This window comes from Protopterus annectens, chromosome 2.part0 (genome assembly GCF_019279795.1).
Source record: "Protopterus annectens isolate FY-2018-M chromosome 2.part0, PAN1.0, whole genome shotgun sequence".
NCBI lineage: Eukaryota > Metazoa > Chordata > Ceratodontiformes > Protopteridae > Protopterus > Protopterus annectens.
This window is the reverse complement of record NC_056728.1, coordinates 912,855,871-912,879,908: the sequence shown is the minus strand read 5'-3', so window position 1 is coordinate 912,879,908 and position 24,038 is coordinate 912,855,871. Positions and strand designations below refer to the sequence as shown.

Genomic DNA, 24,038 nt, shown 5'->3' with positions numbered 1-24,038 from the left:
TTTTACAACATCAAAGACAGTTTGCAAAGGTGAGCAGAATGGTCTCTTGGCATACCTGGGTCCAGGATGTCATTTGCAGTACAGTTTTCTTAGTCTACACAGACAGTAACAAATTACGAAATGACATAACACAAACAGGATTGTTAAAAAGTGATAGTAGAGTGCTGTGCAATCTTAAAGTGTAAGCGTGTGTGTGTGCTATTTCATTGTAATTCCCAAGAATTCGTAGTCAGTTTGGAGTAACATGAAACTTATTACAATACATCATTTCTGTCACTCTCTGTCAGGTCAGCTGAGATATGTATTCTGTAATTATGCTCTTGCAGGTTGGGTATGGAGCATGACGGTCAAGGTAACCAGTGTGGCGATGAAACATCAATGGGAAGTGTAATGGCTCCTTTGGTTCAGGCTGCATTTCACCGTTACCACTGGTCCCGTTGCAGTGGTGAAGAGCTCAGGAGATACATCCGGTAAGTGAATATTTGTTTTTTTAGAATGTAGTATTCTGTGTTTTCTTAGTACTGTAAATTATCTGTAACAGATATATGTATATATGTATATATGTATATATATATATATATATATATATATATATATATATATATATATATATATATATATATATATGGAGAGAGAGAGTGATACAATGCACAGGTGCCAACCTTTACTTCTTGTTGTAGTGTTACATATGAACTATCAACATTTGCATTCTTACAAATGTATGGTTGTATGGGATTTTATTTTATTCTGCAGTGTACGCAAACATACTGAGAAATGTTTTCTGCAGTACAGTGATATCATGGAGAAAAGAGGGGGTGTTTGCTGCTGTTATACCTATGTGTTCTTTCTTTATGCATACGAATGTCATAATTCTGGAATCGCAAGCAGTTAAGTTAATTGACTGTACAAAGAGTTGAATGCAAGAAAAAATAAGAAAACAGTATTTTTTGAGGAGGGTCAAGCATACCTGCACCTCTTGACATGTGGTAATAACATATGTACACACACCAGCTATGAGACCAAACAACAGTGTGGAAAAAGATGTTCCCTAAATCCAGCTGTCTGTTTTGTGCCAACAGCAAGCATGTGTGTTTTGTGAAATGACAAGAATATTTGAGACGTACACCCTTTAACTTAATGATTTGCATGTATATATATATATATATATATATATATATATATGTGTGTGTGTGTGTGTGTGTGTGTCTGTGTAAATATATATATAAAATTAGAAATGTATATTTTATATAAGTATTGTATCTTTCAGTGCTTCCCCACTACATGATAAATGACTAAAATTACTAATATTCATTTATCTGTAGGTATGCTTTACAAGTCAGAAATGGACACTTCTTGAGCAACTCGCTGTGTGTCTATGGGTAATTTCAAAAAGTGTATTTTAGAAAAAAATCAAACAAATTAATCAGTTTTACAGCAGAAAGTTTATCATACCCTAAAGCCCCTCACCATTCTTTCTTACATATTCTCTCAGAAGTTGCAGTGTGTGTGTGTGTGTGTGTGTGTCCGTGCTCATGCATGCATGTGCACAAACGTGTATATGTGTATATCTATATCTACATATATATATATATATATATATATATATATATATATATGTGTGTGTGTGTGTATATGTATATATATATATATATATATATATATATATATATATATATATATAAACAGTAACAAGCTAACTCAGCCAGCTGAATGAAACTCAGTAGCAGCAAGTAATAAACCAACAAAAAAAATTCAGACCATCTTCTGTTCTTTATATCATTTAGTGAAGCAATGCTTTTGAGTAAAACACTCATTATTAGTGCATCTAAAATACCATAGTGTATAAAATCATTTAAAAATCATATGCAAGCCAATTGTTGTTCTTTTTTTTTGGTTCCTCTATTGGCTTTTCCTGGTTAGGGGTCACCACAGTGGAACTCTGGTCCACTAAAGATTGGCAGTAGATTTATACGGTGCCGAGATGCCAGCCTGATGCCCAACCTTCAACAAAGGCAAGCCCATTCACGCATGTCTTTCGAACACCACTCGACTGTGGGAGGACATGCAGACTCCACACAGAAGGCGCTCCAGCCGAGAATCGAACGGGAGAACCTCTTGCTGTGAGGTGACAACGCTACTGCTGCACCACCGCGGCTTTATATGGCAGCCAATTACATACATAAAAAAGTCACATGATATGTTCACAGCACTTTCAAAATCTTTAAAGTTACAGAGCCTGGGTATATGAATGTGATTTAAAATATATACTGATTCAATTTCAAAAATGCTTTCAGGCTATTCATAACATTCAACCCTGGTGGTGAATCAGTTCTAAAATAATTTATCCATTTATATTCCTTTAGTTCCATGAGAGTTATTAAATCACCACAACCATGTTTATCCATATGAATGTTTTTAATAACCCTAAACTTAAATATATGCTCCTTGCCCATGAATTAATTGTGTTTTTATGATGTGCTCATTTCAAAACATCTACATATCTCAGACAAGTGTGAACAAATCCTTTCCTTCAGCTTACAGTTAGTCTTCCCTATATAAAGTGCATTTCATACAACTTGCAAGGCAGATCAAATTATCTGTAGTGCATATTGTTGTCACTTTAAAAATGAACCTGTTTTTACTGATGTATAAAATCTTAAAATATTGATACAAGTAATATATCACTAACTGTAATAGGGGTACATCTGAGATTAGGAATTTTATAGAAAAGAATTGGTCAATACTAAAATCGAATCCAAATATTATAAAAATAGTTGGTGCCAAACCGAATTTTGTTTGAGAGAGAAGAATGTTAAACAATGACTGTGCTATAAAGATTGCATATATGATCATCAACAATTATCGACAAATAGAAATGGGACTATAACTTGTTATAATTGTACATGTTGTAGTTATATAAATACAGACAATGATTTTATTCATCCCATCAGTAAAAACAAGTTAATTTTCAAGGTGATAGCAACATGCTATACAGAGAATGTGATATACCTTGTAAATTGTATAAAATGTACTTGTTTTTATATAGGGAAGACTAACACTATAAGCTGAAAAAAAGGATTTGTTCACACTTGTCTAAGATGTGTAGGTGTGTTGAAATGAGCGCATTATATAAACACAATGAATTTATGGGCAAGGAACATATATTTAAGTTTAGGGTTATTCAAAAAATACATATGGATAAATATGGTGGTGATTTAATAACTCTCATGGAATTAGCGGAATATAAATGGATAAATTATTTCAGAGTTGATTCATCACCTGGTTGAATGTTATGAATAGCCTGAAACCAGTTTTGATGTATGTAATTGGCTTGCATATGATTTTTAAATGATTTTATGCACTATGGTGTTTTAGATGCATACATAGTTTTACTCAAAAGCTTTGCTTCATTAAATTATATAGAGAATAGAAGATGGTTGGAATTCTTTGTGGTTTATGTATGTGTGTGTGTGTGTGTTTATACACACACACACACACGCACATATATATATATATATATATATATATATGTGTGTGTGTGTGTGTGTCTGTGTGTATAATGTATATGCATTCAAACCCTCAAGAGTTTGGGAACTTGAATTATCCCATGCAGAGTTTCAAAATTAACTTTCCTAATGTCACTGTTTAAGAATGCAAGATTCAGAACGTTCACGTATATGTGTATGTGTGTATATATTCCATTCAAACAATGAAACTCAAGAATTTGAACACTTGAATTATCATCTGCAAAGTTCAAAGAGGAACTTTTTGAACGTTGCTACTGTTTAGGCTTACAATATTTTGGTGCAGTGGGGATCAGGAGATTTGCCCTTTCCCCACTGTAGTGCAATCTCAGAGTTGGTGTATATAATTAGCAGGGGGGTTTGCCTCCCCTGCAAAAAGCAAGTTTTTTTTATTGATTCCATTCAAATTATTATGTATTTGAATCTTTGTAATTTTAACTGTTTTGGTACATGTTTTAGCATCCAGAATTCTGGTAGTTTGAATGTTATACTTTTATATATATCAAAAAGATTTAGATAAGTCAATGAACACACCAGGTTATTTTCCAAATTAAGTATACTTTGCCTGGAAAATACATAAAACTTGGCAAAATAAAATACTGTAAGTTAAATAGAAAATCCAGGCCATTTATTTGTGTCCAGTTGTCTCTCTCTGGGTTTTACCCTCATGCATGCACCCAGAAGTATGAGTCTTTTAGTCCATTATTTCCTCATGCTCTAAGCTACCAGCCTGGGCTGTGGACTACAGTCTATACTACTACAACAAAAAGGATTTAAAATAGTTTATCACCAACATAAGTTAAGCTAGCTTCCATTTCTCCACTGCCAGTTCCCTGTTTGGTAACTGTGAACATTACACTGTTGTGTATCTCCAATTATACAACGACTGGCCATTAACATTCAAAAAAGTGCACGTTAATTGGTCAGCCCACCCAGCATGCCCATTGTAAATAGAAAAAAGTCTGGTCACATGGACTTTCTTCTATTAATATATGCTACAGAGCTTTTCAGTTTTTTTGATTTAAAAAAAAAAAAAAAAAAAAAAAACTTTGAAATCTGAACAATTCACAGGTACAACAGAGAACGGACAGAGAAAATACAAGGAAAATCAGGTAAATTATGCAAAACTAAAGACACATACTTGATTTTCCTTGTTATTTTCTCTGCCCTTTCTCTTTCTCTCTTTTAGCTCTCTCATATGAAATGTCCAAATTTCAGTATTTATGTAAAAAAAAAAAAAGGGGCACCAGAGATCTGCCTTTCTCCTTTGCTTCATTTCCAAAGCACTGATGTATTGTGTGAGCATGGCAACACAACTCTCATATGCATGTGCAGTACCTAAGGAAAGCCCCATAATACTGGGAAAAAGTGGAAGAACACCACTCCACAGTTATACAAAGACATTATTTAAGAAAAGTAAGTAACTTTTTTCTTAAATAATGTCATTGTGTAATAGCAATAACCCATGGCTGTGTGTGGGTAATGCTGGATTTACCCATGGCTGGTTTTGTTTTGTCACAAAGGCTTTGTCCTCATGACCAAACCACACCAGCATTATCCACACCCAGCCATGGGTTATTGGTGTAATACATACTCCAAAATTCAGACATCACTCTATATTGTGTGTGTGTGTGTGTGTGTGTGTGTATGCATGTATGTATATGCATTTTATATATATATATATATATATATATATATATATATATATATATATATATAAACTCAGGAAAACTGTCCACAGTCTTTGAGGCAAAACTACAGTCTATAACAAATAATATACCTTGGAAGATGGCACAGTAAGGAGATCAAAAGTACAATTCAGAAATTCCTTCTTCATTAAAATCTACTTCGATACAAACAGTCCGCAAGACAGAATCCAAAACAATCTGAAAAATATGAACATATTAAGCCCTTTATTTCATTAAAATAGTGTTAACCAGTCAAACTTCATCAGAATAATGGTGGAATGAAGTAAGAAGTAGTGGGGGAAAAAAATTGCATTCTAGAGGGGGTGTGTCCTCCCTATCTAATCCAATTAAGGATGCTTCTAACATTAAGGTTACCATTGAGTTCACGGGGCATGTCTGCCTGTAATTTAACTTGTCATCTTAATTTTTTAACTTCCAGAAGGGGATTGCAGTCACCAGTAGGCAAAGAAATATTTTCAAGAACCACAAAATGGAAAGTTTTGCAATGTGCATTAGTAAGCGTATTTAGCTAGAGCATTCTTAATGTCTCTCTAAGTGCTTGTCTGTGTTCTTTAATACAGTCACTTAATTTCCTTGTGGTTTTGCCCACATAAAACACTTTGCCACACACACATACACTGCAAGGTAGACTATATTCATGGAGTTGCAATTAAAAGCGTCTTCAGACATGCCCCCTGGACTCAATGGGAACCTTAATGATACATCCTTAATTGGATTAGACTGGGAGGACACACCCCCTCCAGAATGTAAAATTTTTTCCCCACCAGTTCTTATTTCATTCCATCATTGTTGTGATGAAGGTCGACTGGTTAACAGCATTTTAATGAAAGAAAGCGCTTAATATTTTCATATTTTTAGACTGTTTGGGATTCGGTCTTGTGGATTGTTTGTATCGAAGTAGTTTTTAATGAAGAAGGAATTTCTGAATTGAACTATACACACACACACACACACACACACACACACACACATCTGTGTCTCTCCCTGTGTGTATATAGATGCATGCGTATATTCCCCAGTATAGTGTCAAGAATCACAATACACACCAATAAAAAGTAAAAAAAAAAAAAAAAAAAAAAAGTGATACTGACACTGGGTAATCACTCTAAGGTGTTTATTGCAACACTAAATGATATGCATTTTTGTTTCTTAAAACTGACTTTTAATTTCATCAGATGCTTCATGTATGAAAGTTCATTAAAATATGGGGTCCATTTGCAGCTAATTTCATCTTCTACTGCAGCTTCATCTGTCTAACAGCAGTTCTGTACCATCGCGGACGCATTTCAGCCACTATGTGGGCCATGCAGACAGTACAGTATTTTTACAAAACAAATAGCTTCTACTGCTGATTAACAATCTATATTTCCATTACAACTATTTGAATATGCATGTGTACGATTAATTACTGAAATACACTATAACAATACTACATATACTGACAAGGCGGATATCTTGAAGACCTTTGAAAAAAATTTTAATCAGATTTATGGTGAGAAGCAGACACTCTTGCAAGATAAAGACAGAAAAGATTTTTTACAGAGAATCACTTTCCCTAATATTGACAAAGAATTTCATAGAGATTTAATCAAACCGATTACAGTTGAGGAGGTGTCCGAAACAATCAAGAAACTGAAGCCTCACAAAGCCCCAGGCCCAGATGGTTTGACCTCGGAATTCTACAAATCTTTTAGTGAGATTTTGAGCAGTGTATTGTCACAGACTTTTAATTATATCACTCTAAATAGAATTAATGATCCTCATTTTAATGCCTCAAGGACAGTTCTGATATTAAAAGAGAAAGGTGATTCCAAAAATCCTGATAATTACAGGCCTATATCACTTTTAAATATGGACATGAAAATCATGACATCCATTCTGGCGAGTAGGCTGAAAAAGGTAATAAACCCAATAATATCAGAGGAACAGCCGGGGTTTATGGATGGGAGGCAGATCACGGATAATACCTTACCGCTCCATACCTTAATCTCTTATGCGAAATGTAAAAACCTGAATTTGTATGCCCTAACTATTGATGCTCAGAAAGCATTTGATAGGGTTAATTTGGATTATTTATTTGATACATTACCTTAATTTAATATACCGCAGGAGTTTATCTCAATGTTAAGGATACTGTATAGAAATGCATACACAAATTTATTTATAAATCACGAATGCTCGAATAAGATAAAAATCATAAATGGTACCCGACAAGGCTGCCCATTATCTCCCATCTTATTTAATCTTTACTTGGAGCCTTTACTTTTACACCTTAAGCAAAATGTTGTTTATAATTCTCCTGTACTGTATGGAATAAAGGTTAGGATGGCTGCCTATGCAGATGATTTAAACATATATTGTACCACACCTGTTTCCGATACTGAAAAAATATTAGCTGCAATAGAAATCTTTGAGAGAATTTCCAATTACAAGCTAAATTTTAAAAAATCTAAAATATTCCCATTAAAGACACCCACACCTTTTTAAATGCTACCATTAATAGGACAAGTATTGACAGAAGAAAAGATAAAATATCTGGGAATTGTCTTCTCAACTGAAAATAGAGATTTTTTTATTAACAATGTAAAGTCAACTACAGATCAAATAACATTGGATCTTGAAAGATGGAGTAGATTGAAGTTACCGATGATGGCAAGAGCAGCTATCATAAGAATGAATGTTCTTCCTAGAATGTTATATATTTTTAGAGCTGCACAACTCAGAATTACCAAAACATTCTTTAAACAGCTTCATATAAGATTGGGAAGATTTCTTTGGGAACCTAGGAATACGAGAATTTCATATGAAAATTGATGGCTCCAAAAAATAAGGGGGGGGCCTGGAATTACCGGATTTCGAAATGTACTATTTAGTGATTCAGGCCAATAGGATTTTAAAGACGTCTTACTTCGATAGTGATAATAGAAAATGGACACCCAAATGGGTGCTTTTAACGATACAAGCATATAAATGAAGTGGGAGTCAACGCTAAAGCATTACCCTTTTAAATAATTGGACAATGAGTAAATATAAGCTAATGGAGCACATCAAAAGTTATGTAACGGCAATTCAAACTCTTTTCGCTTCCTTAAATTTACTAAAATATATGATGGTTTTCCAACCATTTCATAGGAACCCAAATTTAACAATTGGTGGTCAATTGATTGATCTAAAGAAATTCCCTTTAATCATGGAGTTAACTGTACTCTATTTATATCCTTTTCTAGGAGTACCAGTACAGGATATTTTAAAAGAAATAGAACTCCCTATTTCCTATTTAATTATAGTAAGACAGCTAAAAGACTTGGTTATAAACTATTTTAACAACTTTGAAATGAAAGGGGAAGATTTAATCATTTCTCGTAATCTATGGGAAGCGCTGTTGCAGGATAGAAAATATATAACCGCAGCATATAAATTGATAAAAGAGAGGAAGTATAATAATCATATTCTTTTATCGAGTTACTGGAGAGAGAAATTGATATTCCCAGACGACAATAAGATATTGGAGGCATTTAAATTAACATTAAAGTCCGTATCCCTTCAGAAATTGGTATTTACGCAGCTGATGATATTTAACAATGCATACTATACTCGTCTCACTTTGCACAAATTTGATGCGAAGAATTCACCCTTATGCCCACATTGCTTTGATCAGACAGCAGATTTGCTTCACATGTTCTGGAGTTGTAAGTGCATTTATAAATTGTGGAATTCATTAAAATTGCAATTACAAAAAATGGGTTACCAAAATTCAACACTCTCTTGGGAGTTTATGATTCTTCATATTCCCCTGGAGAATCTAAATAAATCAAAAACGATTGTAATTATGAATATTTGCCTATTAATGAAATTATATATAGCCACAAATTGGTTGAACCCAGCCCAGACATCGTGGGAAAATTTCAGATTGTTGGCAATAAAACACATCTTAGCGCATAAACTGTTAACTAGTGATCACAAGAAAAATATCAACAACATAAAAATCTGGGAGCAAATTTATAATATTATTTTGGCTTAAGAGGTTACTATCTACTTTTTCTCGGGAACCAGAATATAGTCTAAATCAACCTTAGATTAGATAGAAAATGTACAGAAAAGACAGATTGTTGGCTTGGATTTGTTAATGTTGAATTTTTTTTTTTTATTATTATTATTTTCCTTTTGATTGTTAGTGCTGTACCTTTGATCAATACATGAGGTTGATATATATGTGAAATTAACCAATGGAAGCATTTTGTATATATTGTATATAATGTGTGAATTTGTAATATGGTTGTGAAAAATAATAAAAAATGATTATTGAAAAAAAAAAGAATATGCTTGTGCAGTGATTTGAGAAACAAAGCACAAATAACTTGTGTTGCATTTTATTGTAGGCTGAAAATGGTCGTACTTGGAGTAAAGCAGACAAGTGAAATAACATTACGTAGACTAAAATCCATCTTATAACTGCAGAGTTAAATAACAGCACCTAAAAGCACAGACATAATATACTTTGTACAGAGTAGAAAAGCAAAATGTGTAAAAGTATAAATGCTGATACATATATGTCAATGCTTAACAAATGAATGAAGAAGGATTACACTACTCATAGGAAGAAGTCTGGCCTAATTGTAAGGTATCTGCAAAATGTCTGCACTAAAATCCTGAAAGGAGTATATGTAGTATAGTCTAACAAACATGCTGTTAAGAGAATCTTTGTAGTAATGCTATACAGCTGAACAGTAAAATTAATGTACATAGCATTTGTTCTCCTGCAACTTCTGTGCAAGATACTAAAGACAGTAGTTAGGTATTATAAAGTATAGTTTAGACTTAATGTAGTTGCATGGCCTATACTAGCCTATAACAATAAAATGTACATGTGGTGGAGAGAATATTGCTGGCACATTAAGGGGTAATGTGGGAACTCGTTTGGAGATGTGAGATGTTGTCTACCATGTCTGAAACACTGAAGCAGTTATTGCTTTATTCATTGTAAGATTTGAATTGATTTCAATTATACACACACACACACACACACACACACACACATATATATATATATATATATATATATATATGGTTTGGCATGAGAAATTCAAAGTGGGTTCGGTCGAATCCACTTCAAGTCGAAGTCTGAAGGCTGAATGGCAACAATGTTGAACCCGACATTGCTGAAGTATGAATCTTGCCACCACCTCAACCCATGTTAAAGCCTGTTTCGAGATTTAGACAAAATTCACAAAATGAATTACCCAAAGGGTAAAAAACTAGTAAAAATGAAAAGAACCATGTCCGAAGCACTTTGCAGAGGATTTAATAAAAAAACAAATAAATAAAAAGTCACTAAATACACCATAGAACTTCACTTACTAAGCGCTTTCACCATTAAATTATGGCATCATCAGAGTAAGTAAAAGCCTAACACATTAGATGTTAAATACATACCCTAATAAATCAACATCCAATAAAAAACAGTTTAGGTAACAATTTAAATACATGAATATTAATCTTGTCCACACACAACAGCATTTAAAACCATGCTATCCAAAACATTGTTGTGAAAAATTATTTATCGCTGAAATTGGTATTGTAAGAAAAATTATTTTTGGCAACCAAAGCAGCTGACACACAGCTAAAACATTGTATTATGTTCTACTAACCCTGTCTTTTAACACTGGTTTTAAAGAAATGTAGTCCTTCAAACTCTGTGAGCTTGTGGCATCTAAAATAAATGCTGACTTTGTGAACATCAACATGTTACTGAGCAATTTTAGCACATGTAAAACTAGGCTATCTGCCCTAGGGTATTTATAAGCCTAGCCAGAATGTGTTTGGCTTTCGCCACCCATTTTAAATTTATTTTGCTATGCCCTTTTTCGAGGTTAGTATACTGTGCCTCTGTCTAACAGTGACACAGAAGTGATACCCGGGGTAAACCTACGATCTCCCATCCACTCATCAAGATTCCTCTTGAAGAGAGTCAATGAGGGACTCTGCCTAACCTGGACTGGGATTTTATTCCAGAGTGAAGGGAACCTCTGGGTTATGAATCTGTCCCTCCAGCATGTCCTATTTATTTCAGTGCTGAGATTCAAGTCTCTCGAGCGAGTAGCTCGATGGGATTTGGATTTTCTGAGGTGCAGCATGTCCATTAATTCCGGGTTGGACATGGCTTTATACGTCAGGCACAGATCGCCTCTGAACAGGTGGTATGCCACTGAGTAGAGCTGGAGTTTCTTTAACCGGGCAGCATATGGCATCTGTTTGAGCCCTTTGATCCTCTTGGTGAGGTACTTTTGGGGTCTTTCCAGTTGCTGCAGGTGTCTGGTAAGGTACATCCCAAAAGGGGCATTGTACTCAATTATGGGCCTGATGAGGGATGAGTAAAGAGGCACGATGACCTCCCTGATCTAGATGTGAATCCCTTCATGATTAGGTGGGCTATATAAAATGTTTTTCTAACCACTTTGGCCACGTGGTTGTCAAATGAGAGATTGCTATCAACTTGGGTCCCCAGGTCCCTAATTACTTCTTCTGTACTTAACGGATTACCACCTATGTGGTAATTTGTGGGCACTTTGTTTTTGCCAAAGGGGATGACTATACACTTTTTGGCATTTAGCTTGAGGCCATGGCTCTGGCACCAATTGTCTGTTTCTATGAGGCCCTTTTGGAGGATGCTTGTGTCGGCTGGAGAGTCGATTATGGCGCCCAGTTTGCAGTCATCTGCAAACTTGGTCAGCCACAGTCCTTCCGTGTTGGCCTGTACATATCACCAAAAAAAAAAAAAAACACATTTTTGAAATGGCAAGTCCCCCCTGTACCCCTATATGGGAAGATTCATACCCCACCCTCCCGCTAATATATATATATATATATATATATATATATATATATATATATATATATATATATATATATCCAAAAATAAAAGGAGCAGCCACCAGAAAAACACACTGTAGAACAGTCAGTAAAATTAAAAGGTAAAAAAACAGTGCAGTCACTACAGAATTGGGCATAAAAGTCGTCTTCATTCTTGAAGTGGAGCAAACAAAATAAAACTCAATAAAAGCAAGTAAACCAAGAAAAAGATGAGCATTTTCAGGTTTCCTCAACCCATCTTCAGATCTGTTAACATTATACTAATCTAAAAGTTCTTAGCAGAACTTTAAACATCTGCTGGCCAGTCAGATTCTATATTGATGTCCATACCTAGTGGAGTGTATTAGGTGTTTCCATTCATAAACCTTCCATTCATAAATACACTGAAAGCTGCCTACAAAGTCTATGCCCTTTGACAGCAAGTTTTAGAGGTACATTCCTATTCAGACCAGGTGATTTATCAGCCTGTAATTTGATTATCCAATTCATTACCTCTTGTTCCGTCCTTTCAGAAATGTTCCTTCCTTGAATGTTTTCCAGTGTAACTTGTAACACTATAAAGTTAAATTAATGCCCTTCATTCAAAATAATATGTCTAGTTAAAGGACTTTGTGTCTTTCAAACAAACATTAGTCGGGCTTGGATATTACTTCCTTTAGTTGTCTGTCAGTTTTTCTAACATAAAATCCATCTCAAGAATCACACATAGCGATGTATACTACATATCTCATTTTGCAATCTGCATATGTTTTACTCTTACATCTCCTTTTGGTTACCAGATGCAGGAAGTCATTCTTATTAGAAATGCATTTACGGGACAAACGTGTCCTGCATGGAAATGTGCCTCTTCTTGCAGACCTAAAACTTTTGTCCAAATGCATATTATAACACAATTATTTGAGGTTCCAATTTCTCTTAAATGTAAAAGATGGAGCATCATCCACTATATCCCTAAGGCTGCGATCTGCCTTTAAAATTTTCCGTTTTTACAGACATACTGGATATCACTTTCATATGCATATTCTGCTGTTCTCAGCCTTAGTCTCTCTATCTTTGATTTGTGTTGGCCTAAAAAGAAATGGTTTCTCTGTATAATTTCTCGCTGCCACAACCATAGAAATCTGTCTGTCAATTTCTTCCTGTCTGTATCCTCTATAAGCTGAAATCTAAGCCAATGCACAGACGATTCATTGCAGATTATATGGAAGCAAAACAGTCACTGTGTAAAACTAACTGGAGTGAGGTGTTCAGTGGAAAAACTGCAGATGGACTGTGGGAAGTTTGGAAAGAGAAATTGAGTACAAAAAAATGTTTAACATCAGGATCTAGACATACAACATCAGGTGGATATATATCCAAAAGAACAATATATCTGATTAAGGTGAGAGACAAAAAATATAAGAAATGGAAGAGAGGTCAAACTACAGCATTGAAAACTGAAATAAGATGGACAAACAGATTAAGCATAGTGTGAGGCAAGATGAAAAATTTGAAGAAAATTTATATAAAGATATTGAGAATAATAGGAAACCTTTTTATACATGCATAACATTTGGAAGGAGTAAAGAGACACAAAATGATAAACTATGAATATTCAAAAATGTATTCTCAGACACAACAGATTATAGATATATTTACAAAATCTTATGCAAAACAGTTTGGCCCCACAAAAGGGGTGGTAAGTTGTCCTAGTGACATCCAGGTAACCCCAGATACTGGAATCTAATTAGATTATGTTGAAAAAGAACTGCACAAACTGGATCCAAACAAAGCACAGGGAGGAGATGGAATTAGTAACAATTACCTGAGAACATTTCAGCAAGAACTTAGTGCCATTATATCTATTATTCACTGGGTCCTATAAATATGGGTGGATTCCTCAAGATTGGAGACGTGCTTATTAAACCTGTTTTAAGGGAAAGAGGAGTAGGACAAATCCAGCGTCATATAAACCCTCAAGTCTACTTTCATGTTGTGGAAAAATAATGAAGACGGTAATATTGGATAAGTTATTGTCAGAACTGGATAAGTTAGGACTTGAAAGCATATATCAGCATGCATATATTGAAAACGGATCTATTATCACCTGTAACATGATGTTCTATAACAATATAATAGATATGAATGAAAAATTATGCTGTGGTATAATTTATATAGATTTTACCTCAGCATTTGACAGGGTCATAACACTGGTCAATAAATTAGTACAACTGGGTACTGATGTACTCTTGATAAGATGGATAGCTGCATGACTTACAAATAGGACATGGCAAGTATCATACAGCAACTGGACAGGCAAAATCCTTGGTTATAGTCAGGGTATCACACAGGGCTCTGTCTTAGGCCCTTACTTATTTAGATTGTATCTTTTAGACTTAACCTTTTCATCTGAAGTGTCCTTCCGTCTATATGCAGATGACCTGAAATTGGATAAACTGATTACATGTGTTACAGATAAGGCATGCCTGCAAAATAACTTGACTAAACTTACCATTTTGAGCACAATACATCAAAAACTAAGCATATGAGATTTGGTAGGCATAAATTGAAAGGTGAAGATTTAATACAGCACACATTGATTGAAACTGTAGACTCATTTAAGGACCTGGGTATATGGGTAGATTCAGCTATAAGTTTTTCTAATCATATCAACCAATTGGTTAATGATAGTTGTAGAACTATAAGTTGTAGAAAAAGATTTATAAAGTGTAGGAAATCAAAAATAATGAAGTCATTGTTTGTTAGTTACATTAGACCCAAACTTGATTATGGAATAACAATGTGGAAACCCTATAAGAAAACAACCTTGAGTAAACTGGAAAGAGTACAATGGAAATATATCAAGGTTATCCATGGATGTGAAAATTTAAGTTATTATAAAAGACTAAAATATCTGAACTTGTAGAGTGTCTCTTACAGATATCTAAGAGGAGATCTTATTCAGGTGTCTAGGGCATTTAGTGACAGCTATCTCTGGGAATATTTGGGGTTAACAAAAAGTACTAGAAAATCATCAGACGACCTATGTAGAAGATTCTGTAGCAATGAGAAGTGTACTAATTGGTTCTCTGACATAGTAGCAGATGCATGGAACAGACTACCAAATTATATTAAAGCAAGTTCTAGTTTGGATAATTTTAAGAACAGCCTGGATACTTATTATGGAAACAAGTGTTTTGGTATATTGGCAAGCTAGAAAGGCATTAATGCCTGTGCTTGAAATGTGCTCTTTCCCAATGATCAACATTGTTTCCTTGGGCATCATGTCGAGGAAGCAATGTTGGTCATTGCGAAAGCACTTACATAGTTCTAATAAACTTTTTGGATTTATTTGGAAACATGTATACCTTATGTTCCACCTGGGTTTTGCTGATCATCAGCCAATAATTGATTCAGAACTTTGACTCTCAGTAAAGCCGGACGTGTATGGTATAGGAAAAATCATAAGTATCCACTTTTTAAGAATAGTAATTTTAGACATACTGTCTGATATTTTCAGATATTAATATCAAATATTAAAATGATTGAAATTATTTTTTTTAATTCCACAAAAAAAATATTTTAACATAGGAAGGTATTTACTGCTAACAGATTACATTTACCTTTCATCCATGGGAAATCACATATTCATGAAAGTATTTCCACTGACTTTAGTGAAAGGGATATTGGCCAGCATACAAGAGTATTAAGTATTGCAGCTGTAGAAGATGATTCATATTCTAGAAATCCTACTATACCTCTTTCCCAAGGTCTTACAGGATTGACATATCGGCTGGTATTCGTAGTCATCACAAGAACATGTTTCAGTTATCAATGCTGTGACTAAACAAAGTAGCTAAGCTACAATTCATAGAAGCCAATTATGTTAATACATGATGGCTGCAAATAAGTGTAAGCAAATTAATAATATATGAGACGTAAATGAAAAATGATGTAAAGCAGCATATGCTAATCAATTATTTTTGCCCATTTGTGATTCACAGTTAGATTTTTGTCAATGTCTGCACATTCATTGCATATAACATTGCTGTGTGGCTGTAATATCTACTTTGCAATCCACACTGATGTTTGATGACTGTGTAAAAATGTTTTAATTTGTCCTTTCTCAGCCCTGATGCCTTGTTCTATACCATCACTACACATAATATTTCACATTTCACATAATCATCACTCAAACAGCACTTGCTATCCTCACAAAAAAATGTGGCACAACCTCAATAATTATACATATGCCGAATCCAGTCAAGTAAAGCTGTGTTGAAGTAATGTTAGCACAGTCATGAAGACATTGACAATACATGTCCATATTTTTTTGATCTTGCAACATTCTTGCACTCATATAAAAGTAACATTGAAACTCGGGAATCTCCCAGTAAAGTCGCATGTTTAGGCAAAATAACATCCTTGCCACTTTAATACTTGAATTGCTACATTGCTACCATGTATTCACCATCACTAAAAGGCACCAAAGTAAATGATTTTCTCAAAGAGCACTAATTTTCACAGCTACTGTAATGAATCCCCATTTCCAAATGACAGCTTTCAGTAGTGTGGTATGTCCATCATAGGAGTAAAACAAACCTTTCATGAAATTAACTCAATGATCTTACCTCATTTTTAACAATTTTCAATAGTTCTAAAAGTTTCTTACTTTAAAATGTCTACAGTATCTTAAATGATTTGTTATCAGATGTGAGTAATCCCAAACTAATATGCTGCTGTTAAACTTACTCGTGCAAGTTCAGGGTCCTTTATGCATTTTGTATCCAAGGGAAGCCCTTTTACATTTATGTCTATGAATCTCAGTGATACAGAAATCTCCATGACCTCCTATACATGCATTTGCTCTCCCTGATTTACTTCACATTAAAGCATAAGCAAATAATTCATCTGCATATTCTTTTGCTTTAAGTAGGTATGTTTATCAACATACCAGCATAATTACATAGTCAGCATGAATGACTTCCATTGACTACATTTGCATACTGACATAAGTGCCGCGGTTGAAGATGTCATCTACAACTGTGAATATCTCCCATGCTGTTCTTTAACAGATGCCATAAAAGAAATCAATTTCTCTGTGTTTTATTAATATATTTTGAGGCATTACAGCTGTAAGTTGTAATGCATACAATATGATAGATTGAGCAAAATGTTAAATGTTGCCTGTCTTTAAATGTAAAATAGAGGATATTCATTTTTTTCCAAATTTTATTTCTTTTGTTTTCTTCTATAAGACTTGGGTGTCAGAAATTATTTTGAATAATTTCAGTATTTTTTAGTATATTTCAGGCATTAAAGGTGTCAGTTATACTACGATATTGTTGACAGAATTATAGCTAGTCTGTATTCCTGTGTAAAATAGAGGCTATTCCAAGTTTTATTAGATGATTTCTTCTACAAGGCTGTGCTGTCGGATTTATTTTGAATAATGCCGTCTTGAGTTTTATTCCTAAGTATGTTGCATCTTGTTTGTTCCAGTTGAATATAAATTCTACTTTGGTAGATGTGTTGATTGGGTTTCTATTTTATATTCATTAAATTTCATTTAGGATATATGATATGTTTTAATAATATTTAATTTCTTAATGATCTATTTAATCCCCTACTGTTAATGGCAATATGTCATCAAACAAATAAAATTTGGACTTGATTTTTTTTTTTTTTTAGAAATCTTGAAAGGTTCAATGCCTTGATCATTTCTGATGGTATTGGCAAAAGATACTGTGATTATGGCAAACATTAAAGGCAATCATGGGCAACCATATTTTAATATAAGCTTTTCAATCTATGTAAAGATGTCTAATTAAACCTATAAATAATTTAGTTATTTACTTTCTAATTAAACTGACAAAATTATGCTGGGAAACCATGTATTTCTAACATTTTATAGGAATGTCAAATTATCAGTATCAGAAGCTTTCTTAGAGATGAGACTAAAGTCATTTTCTGTTTTTTTTTTACTTTTACCAAGGTTCACCATTGTGATTTTTCTTTTGATATCATGAATTAGTCTATTAATTAAGAAACTAGTCTAATTTATCTTATCCATTGACTCTTTAACATACTGCTAAAATTGATTTGAAAACAATGTCTATTGGGCACTGATATAGGACTGCAAGAGGACACCTGAAATCTTTATTTTCCTTGTTTATAAATAGGAGAAGATAGAAAATACTTCCATGAGGGAGGTACTGGTAAAGAGTCTTGTGTCAGTAGAAAGCCTTAATTATCATTTGTGGGGGAATAATTATATAATATTTGAATTATACCATCTAAACTTGGAACTCTTCCTTTTTTTCTTTCATTAATATGTTCCTTTAATTTGTTCGTTGTTTTCTGATATTGATATTCCTCAGTCAAGTTTCTATCTATTGCTTTAATCTTGTTATGTTTATTGTAACATCTTTAAAAGTCATCAACATGGTTTTTGTAATGGAGGTTTATCTGTTTGTTACTTTTATAAATATTAAATTTACTTTAAACTTTGCTTTCTTCCTAGTAGCCAACTTATGTATTCCCTTTGTTGACATTGCATAAGAATGTAATTTAGATTTTTGCAATGTAGTATAATTTTATTCATTTAAATATCCTGATATTGCTAAGTTAATTTTTAATGCTTTAATGCTGTTATTTTTATTTTTGGTTTATAGAATGGTATTAGTGGTTTTTTTTTGTACTTCTCTTGTATTTCACAATTTCAGTACCCCTTTTTTCTATTTTTTATTCCAATAGATGTTTATCTTTTTTTTTTTTTACTTATATATGCTTTGAAATCATTCAGTAAGATAGCACTGTTTACTTTGTCATTTTTAATAAACAGCATATATTCCTTTATTAAACAAAAATAGATATCTAAAGTCATATATCTACTGGTGTTCTGTATATTAGCTGAACATTTCTTATGTCCATTGTTATTTTAAAACATACTGTATTACAATCTGATTGGAGAGAAGGAATTCTATTAATATCTTTTATTTTTTTTTTAATCTAGAGAAAAGAGTTTCCCTATATGAGGTTAGGTACCAAAATATAAGAGTAATGTCAAAACTAAAGTTAGTTCCTTCCTGCATAGGTTACCAAATCCTTAAGATTATTTTTAATCCATTTTTAATACTTGTGCAGAAGCTGCAGTTCTGGGTTTTGCTCTGGCAATGACTTGTATCTTATTCATTGGTTATACAATTAGTCTCCTGCCAGTGTTAATCCATCCTTTATATTGCTATGGAAAATATCTAAGTTTTTGTTGAAAATGTTGCCCCAATATCTGGTAGCCAATAACACTTTGCTAAAGTGTAGAGCTTCTTTTGAATTCAATAATTGCAGACTTATAATTGTTGATGTAAATATTTTACTATATGTAGAGTAGCTTTGTCGCCTCACAGTATGATGTTGTCCTGTTCGATTCTCAGCTAAAGCATCCTCTGTGTGGAGACATGTGTGAATGGGCGTACCTTCATTGAATGTTGTGTGTACGGGCTGGCAACTCTATGTAAAACTCTACTGCCAATCATTAGCGGACCGGAGTTCCGCTGTGGTGACCCTTAACCGGGAAAAGCCGAAAGATACAACAACATGTCTTGCATTTATTTTTGTTGTTTTATATGAAATGTAACTGTTATTTTTCTGAAAGCTGTTTGGAATTCACTTGTTTATATAAATGTATTGTGGTAGAGATTTTCTCCCAAGGCCTCCATTGAAAATGTGCTCTGCCCACTCAGACTTTCTCTGTCAACAAAGACAAATAAATAAAGATATTGATATTATGAAAGTGCATTCCTTATGGCCAATAATTTTATTGATTATCCTGAGCATCATTTTTCCTGCAATATTCCTGTACCTCTCTTCTTCCCAAAAGATGATGAAATTATGAGTTAATGTTCATAAGTTTTATATTGTTTTCTAATGTGGCTGTTGCAAGAATATAATGTCACATTTGTTAATGTTTGCATATTTCATAACATATGTCCTCTTACTTCCACTATCTAACCATGTATATTTATGGATATTTTCTGAAATTCAGTCATGCTTTATATTTAAATTAGCTATCCCATGTTGCTGAATGCAAATATTCATAATTGCCAACCTACACTATGCTATTTGACTTAAAATTTTGTGTACAAGAACTGATTTTAAAAAGATAATTTCAGTTGGAATCCTTGTCAAAAAAAATCTTAATCTAGCTATTATGAATAGCACTTTCAAGATAGCTTTACACTGATCAACAGCTTAATTTTAACTTTCCCAGGGTGACTAAAGAAATGAGAAGCAGCAGCCATTGATATTGTCAGCTTGAATAAAATTCAGTTACTGGCTAGTTAGTACACTGCCTGGATGCCTGCAAAGAAGAAATTTAGACAACCTAAAAGAAAGTAAACCAGAAAAGGTGAAGAGAAAATGCTATTTGGGAAGAATCTAGCAACTGATTGGCAAAAAGTGGCTCAGGCTACAGCTTTGGTACAGAGATGACTGCCAGTAATTTAGAGGGTGGAAAGTCAAATGTACTCAGAGATAATTAATTCACATGAAATATTGAAAGGAATGTATAAACTCAAATAAAATGTTGGAAAATGGAAAAAAGCTGTAAATGGCTATTCAGACAAACTACTAAAACTGCAAAAAACTGAGGTCAAAATGAAGAAAAAGTTGTCCGAGTCTGAGACTGCTCAAGATGAGCTGTTAAAATGGTAAAGTTAAAGGACAGAGCACGCATAGAAAACCTGAGATTTTCTGCTGAACCAGAGAAACAGACCATATTAATTTCATGAAAACACAATTTACTAGACTGATATTTCTCAGTAGGATTTGTTAATTGAAAAGGGCACATCATGTGTATGCTCCAAACCTAGCCATGTCCTGTATTTGAAATATGCGATTATACCAGCAGAATAGGTTAATCCTGACAAAACTGTGCAGAAGGTCAAAATATTAAAATTGGGGATAGTGTTTGTGGAAGATGATCATTCAGTATACACCTGGCAGATGAAAAGCTAATTTTATTGCAGAAGTCAAAGAATATTGAGAGCCAGGTGTGAGATTCGTTGCTGTATCCAGCTGTCTTCAGATTATTTTTTTCCTGAGGGATCAAAGTATTATTGAGATGGAACAGGCTAAGGGGGAACTGGAAAACTTGGTCCAACAAGGGACAAGCCATCAAACAAAAGACAACTCTGCTTCTCATTCTTCTGATGGCAAAGGTCATAGACTTTGCCAGTGGAACATTTTTAAATGTTTCAAAGAGAAATGCTTGTGATACAGAAAAAAGCACAAGAGTTGACTAGAAGTATTAGGAGTACCTTCGACTTGAGCCAGAGTCTGGTGTTGGGAGATGGAGATGAACAGGAAGATGACTAGCAACACTGAATTTAGTGAATAAATGTGAGACTATAAAGCATTAATCACATTTGTGAAATATGGCTTTACAAAAAAGTGGCTGAGAAAGATTGGATTTTTGCTGACTTTGTTAAAATTTGAGGGGGACTGATAGGCATATGCCCCACTTTGTCATTAATGTTTGGAATGACACTAAAAGGAAACCGCCGCAGTGGTCAGGAAATCCTTCAACGTGGCTCATCTCATCACAAAAGGATTCTCATCCAGAAAAAAAGAGGTCATTGTTCCCCTCAACTCATCACTCATTAGACCCATTATAGAGTACAACGCCCCTTTTGGTATGTACCTCACAAGACATCTACAACAACTGGAAAGACCACAGAAATACCTCACAAAGAGGATTACTGGCCTCAAACATATGCCCTATGCAGACCGTCTCAAAAAACTACAGCTTTACTCCATCGCATATCGCCTACTCAGGGGCGATCTCTTCCTAACATACAAAGCTATGTCAAACCCAGAGCTGTTGGACATGCTCCACTTAAAGAAATCCCAATCCCTCTGAGCTACACGCTCTAGGGACCTTAACCTTGTCACCACAATAAACAGAACATGCTGTAGGGATAGATTCCTGTCCCAGAGACTTCCCATACTCTGGAACAGACTACCTATCTATGTCAAACAGAGCTCCTCATTAGCACTCTTCAAGAAAAATATTGATGATTGGATGGGAAATGGCAAATGGGAAATTCACCCCGGGGATCACTTCTGAGGCTCTGCTCGACAGGGGCACAGGAAAATAATTTTCTTGGGTGACGAAAGCCAGGGTACATTTTTTGGCTAGGCTTGTATGGGCCCTAGGGCCGATAGTCTAGTACCTACCTATGAACTGGGAGAGAAAGGGAAAAAGTTGCTGTAAATAAAACAATTTTTCTTCACAGTATTTGTATAAAATGTAAATTGCATGTGATGTAAAATATTTTCATTGATTGTTGTATGTGCTAAAGATACTAAAGTAAACAGGTGTTTTTTTCTTCTGTCCATTTTAATTTTAAGAAATGTAAATATTACAATGTAAAAAGAGAAGAACGGATGTACAAAATACATTTAAGTCAATAGATTGTAATATTGGGCTGTTGGCATACAGGATGGGGTATAAATGTGCATTGATTATAATATTAATAATAATATATGTAGAAATGAACTGGTTTCCTTTACTTGTGCATAAATAAATACCTGGATTAATGCTCTTGGCTTAATATAATGACAGTTTCTTTGTGAATGCAAGTGGGTTTTAAAAAAATGAGAGACCACAATGTAATAAATAATGTCCAGGGTCAGCTAAGAAATCTGGGGCTAAGGCCAGCTCCACATTTTGATTTTATATTTCTATGATAGCAAGCTGATTAAAGGTGAAGGTAAATAAATCAAGAGTTTTGGACATTGTTCACTGAGGTAAATGTAAAATTAAAAGGCACAAGGTCAAGCAGTTCAGTAAAAAATTCTGACATTATTGGAAGTGAATAAGGGAGAACAGAGCATGTTTTCTGGTAACTAAATACTATAATGTATTTACTAGAACAGTGCATAATTTAGTTTTATAAAGATAGCCAGTGCACTTTTGCTTAAGGCTAAGGGTTAATGTTTTCTGAAAACATACACATTATTTTTCACATCTGGGTAACTAATAAAGATTATATAGGAGCAGACAGCAGTTAGTGTAAGTAGTAGTGCAGGCTGTAACATGTGTCTTAGCACAAAAAACAACACAAACCAGTCACCAAGTGCAGCAAACCACAGCTGAGTTCCAAACACAAACCAAGAAACTGCCACAACACGTTTCCTGTGAATAATGAGCTGGGAATGAAGCTAAGTTTTAATGTAGAAAACTACCACAACAAGTTTTCACTGTTAATACATTAACGTTTCTAAATATCACCACACGTTTTCGTAAGAGTAGCACTCAAACTTCATCAGATGAAAAAATCTTCTGAGCATACACCTCCCTTTTTGTAACCTTTCAATTAATCAACTGAATCAACAAATCAATTAACATTTAAAGAAACATGCTATCATACAGTTGAATACAATGTTAAAATCATCCCTTTCATAGTAAAATAATTTAAAACCAAATAGAAAATATATTACTGATAAATACCAATTCATTTCATGTTTAAATATAAACTGAACAGATAAATACAACTGTATTATCATATAAACTGTCATTAGAATACAGTACTGAAAATTATACAAAATATATATAAAGTGTATATTTTGCTTGATGCCTATTTCACAATTTCGCTGTTCTAAGCTTAAGCAAGGGAACAATAGAAATATATTCATTCATACCCGGGTATTTGTTAGCTTCAAATACCACTTGCCAGTATGTCTCTCTAGATTCCAACCTAGTTTCCCAGGAGCCTCCCCTCGATTCCCTAGACACCATTTCTACCACAAAGAAATGGTATTTTGCTTGGGGGCATGAAAGAGAGTGTTTGAATAGGGCATTTCTAGGTTTGCCTTTCTGGATATCATTCATATGTTCATATATCATAGAGCTACATAAAGTAGCCCCTGAGAATTGAAGTTGGAATAATAGTAA

At 33.9% G+C, this 24,038-nt stretch overlaps 1 protein-coding gene across 2 annotated transcripts in view; it reads left to right on the top strand.

Moving 5' to 3' along the window:
- The window catches only part of ADAMTS3 (ADAM metallopeptidase with thrombospondin type 1 motif 3), a 3,677,303-nt gene that overhangs the window by 695,526 nt on the left and 2,957,739 nt on the right, over positions 1-24,038 (top strand). For both annotated transcript variants that reach the window (XM_044061162.1, XM_044061161.1), the window contains exon 6: positions 327-470. In XM_044061162.1, the coding sequence (XP_043917097.1) occupies positions 327-470 (144 nt within the window). The remainder of the gene's footprint in view (positions 1-326; positions 471-24,038) is intronic.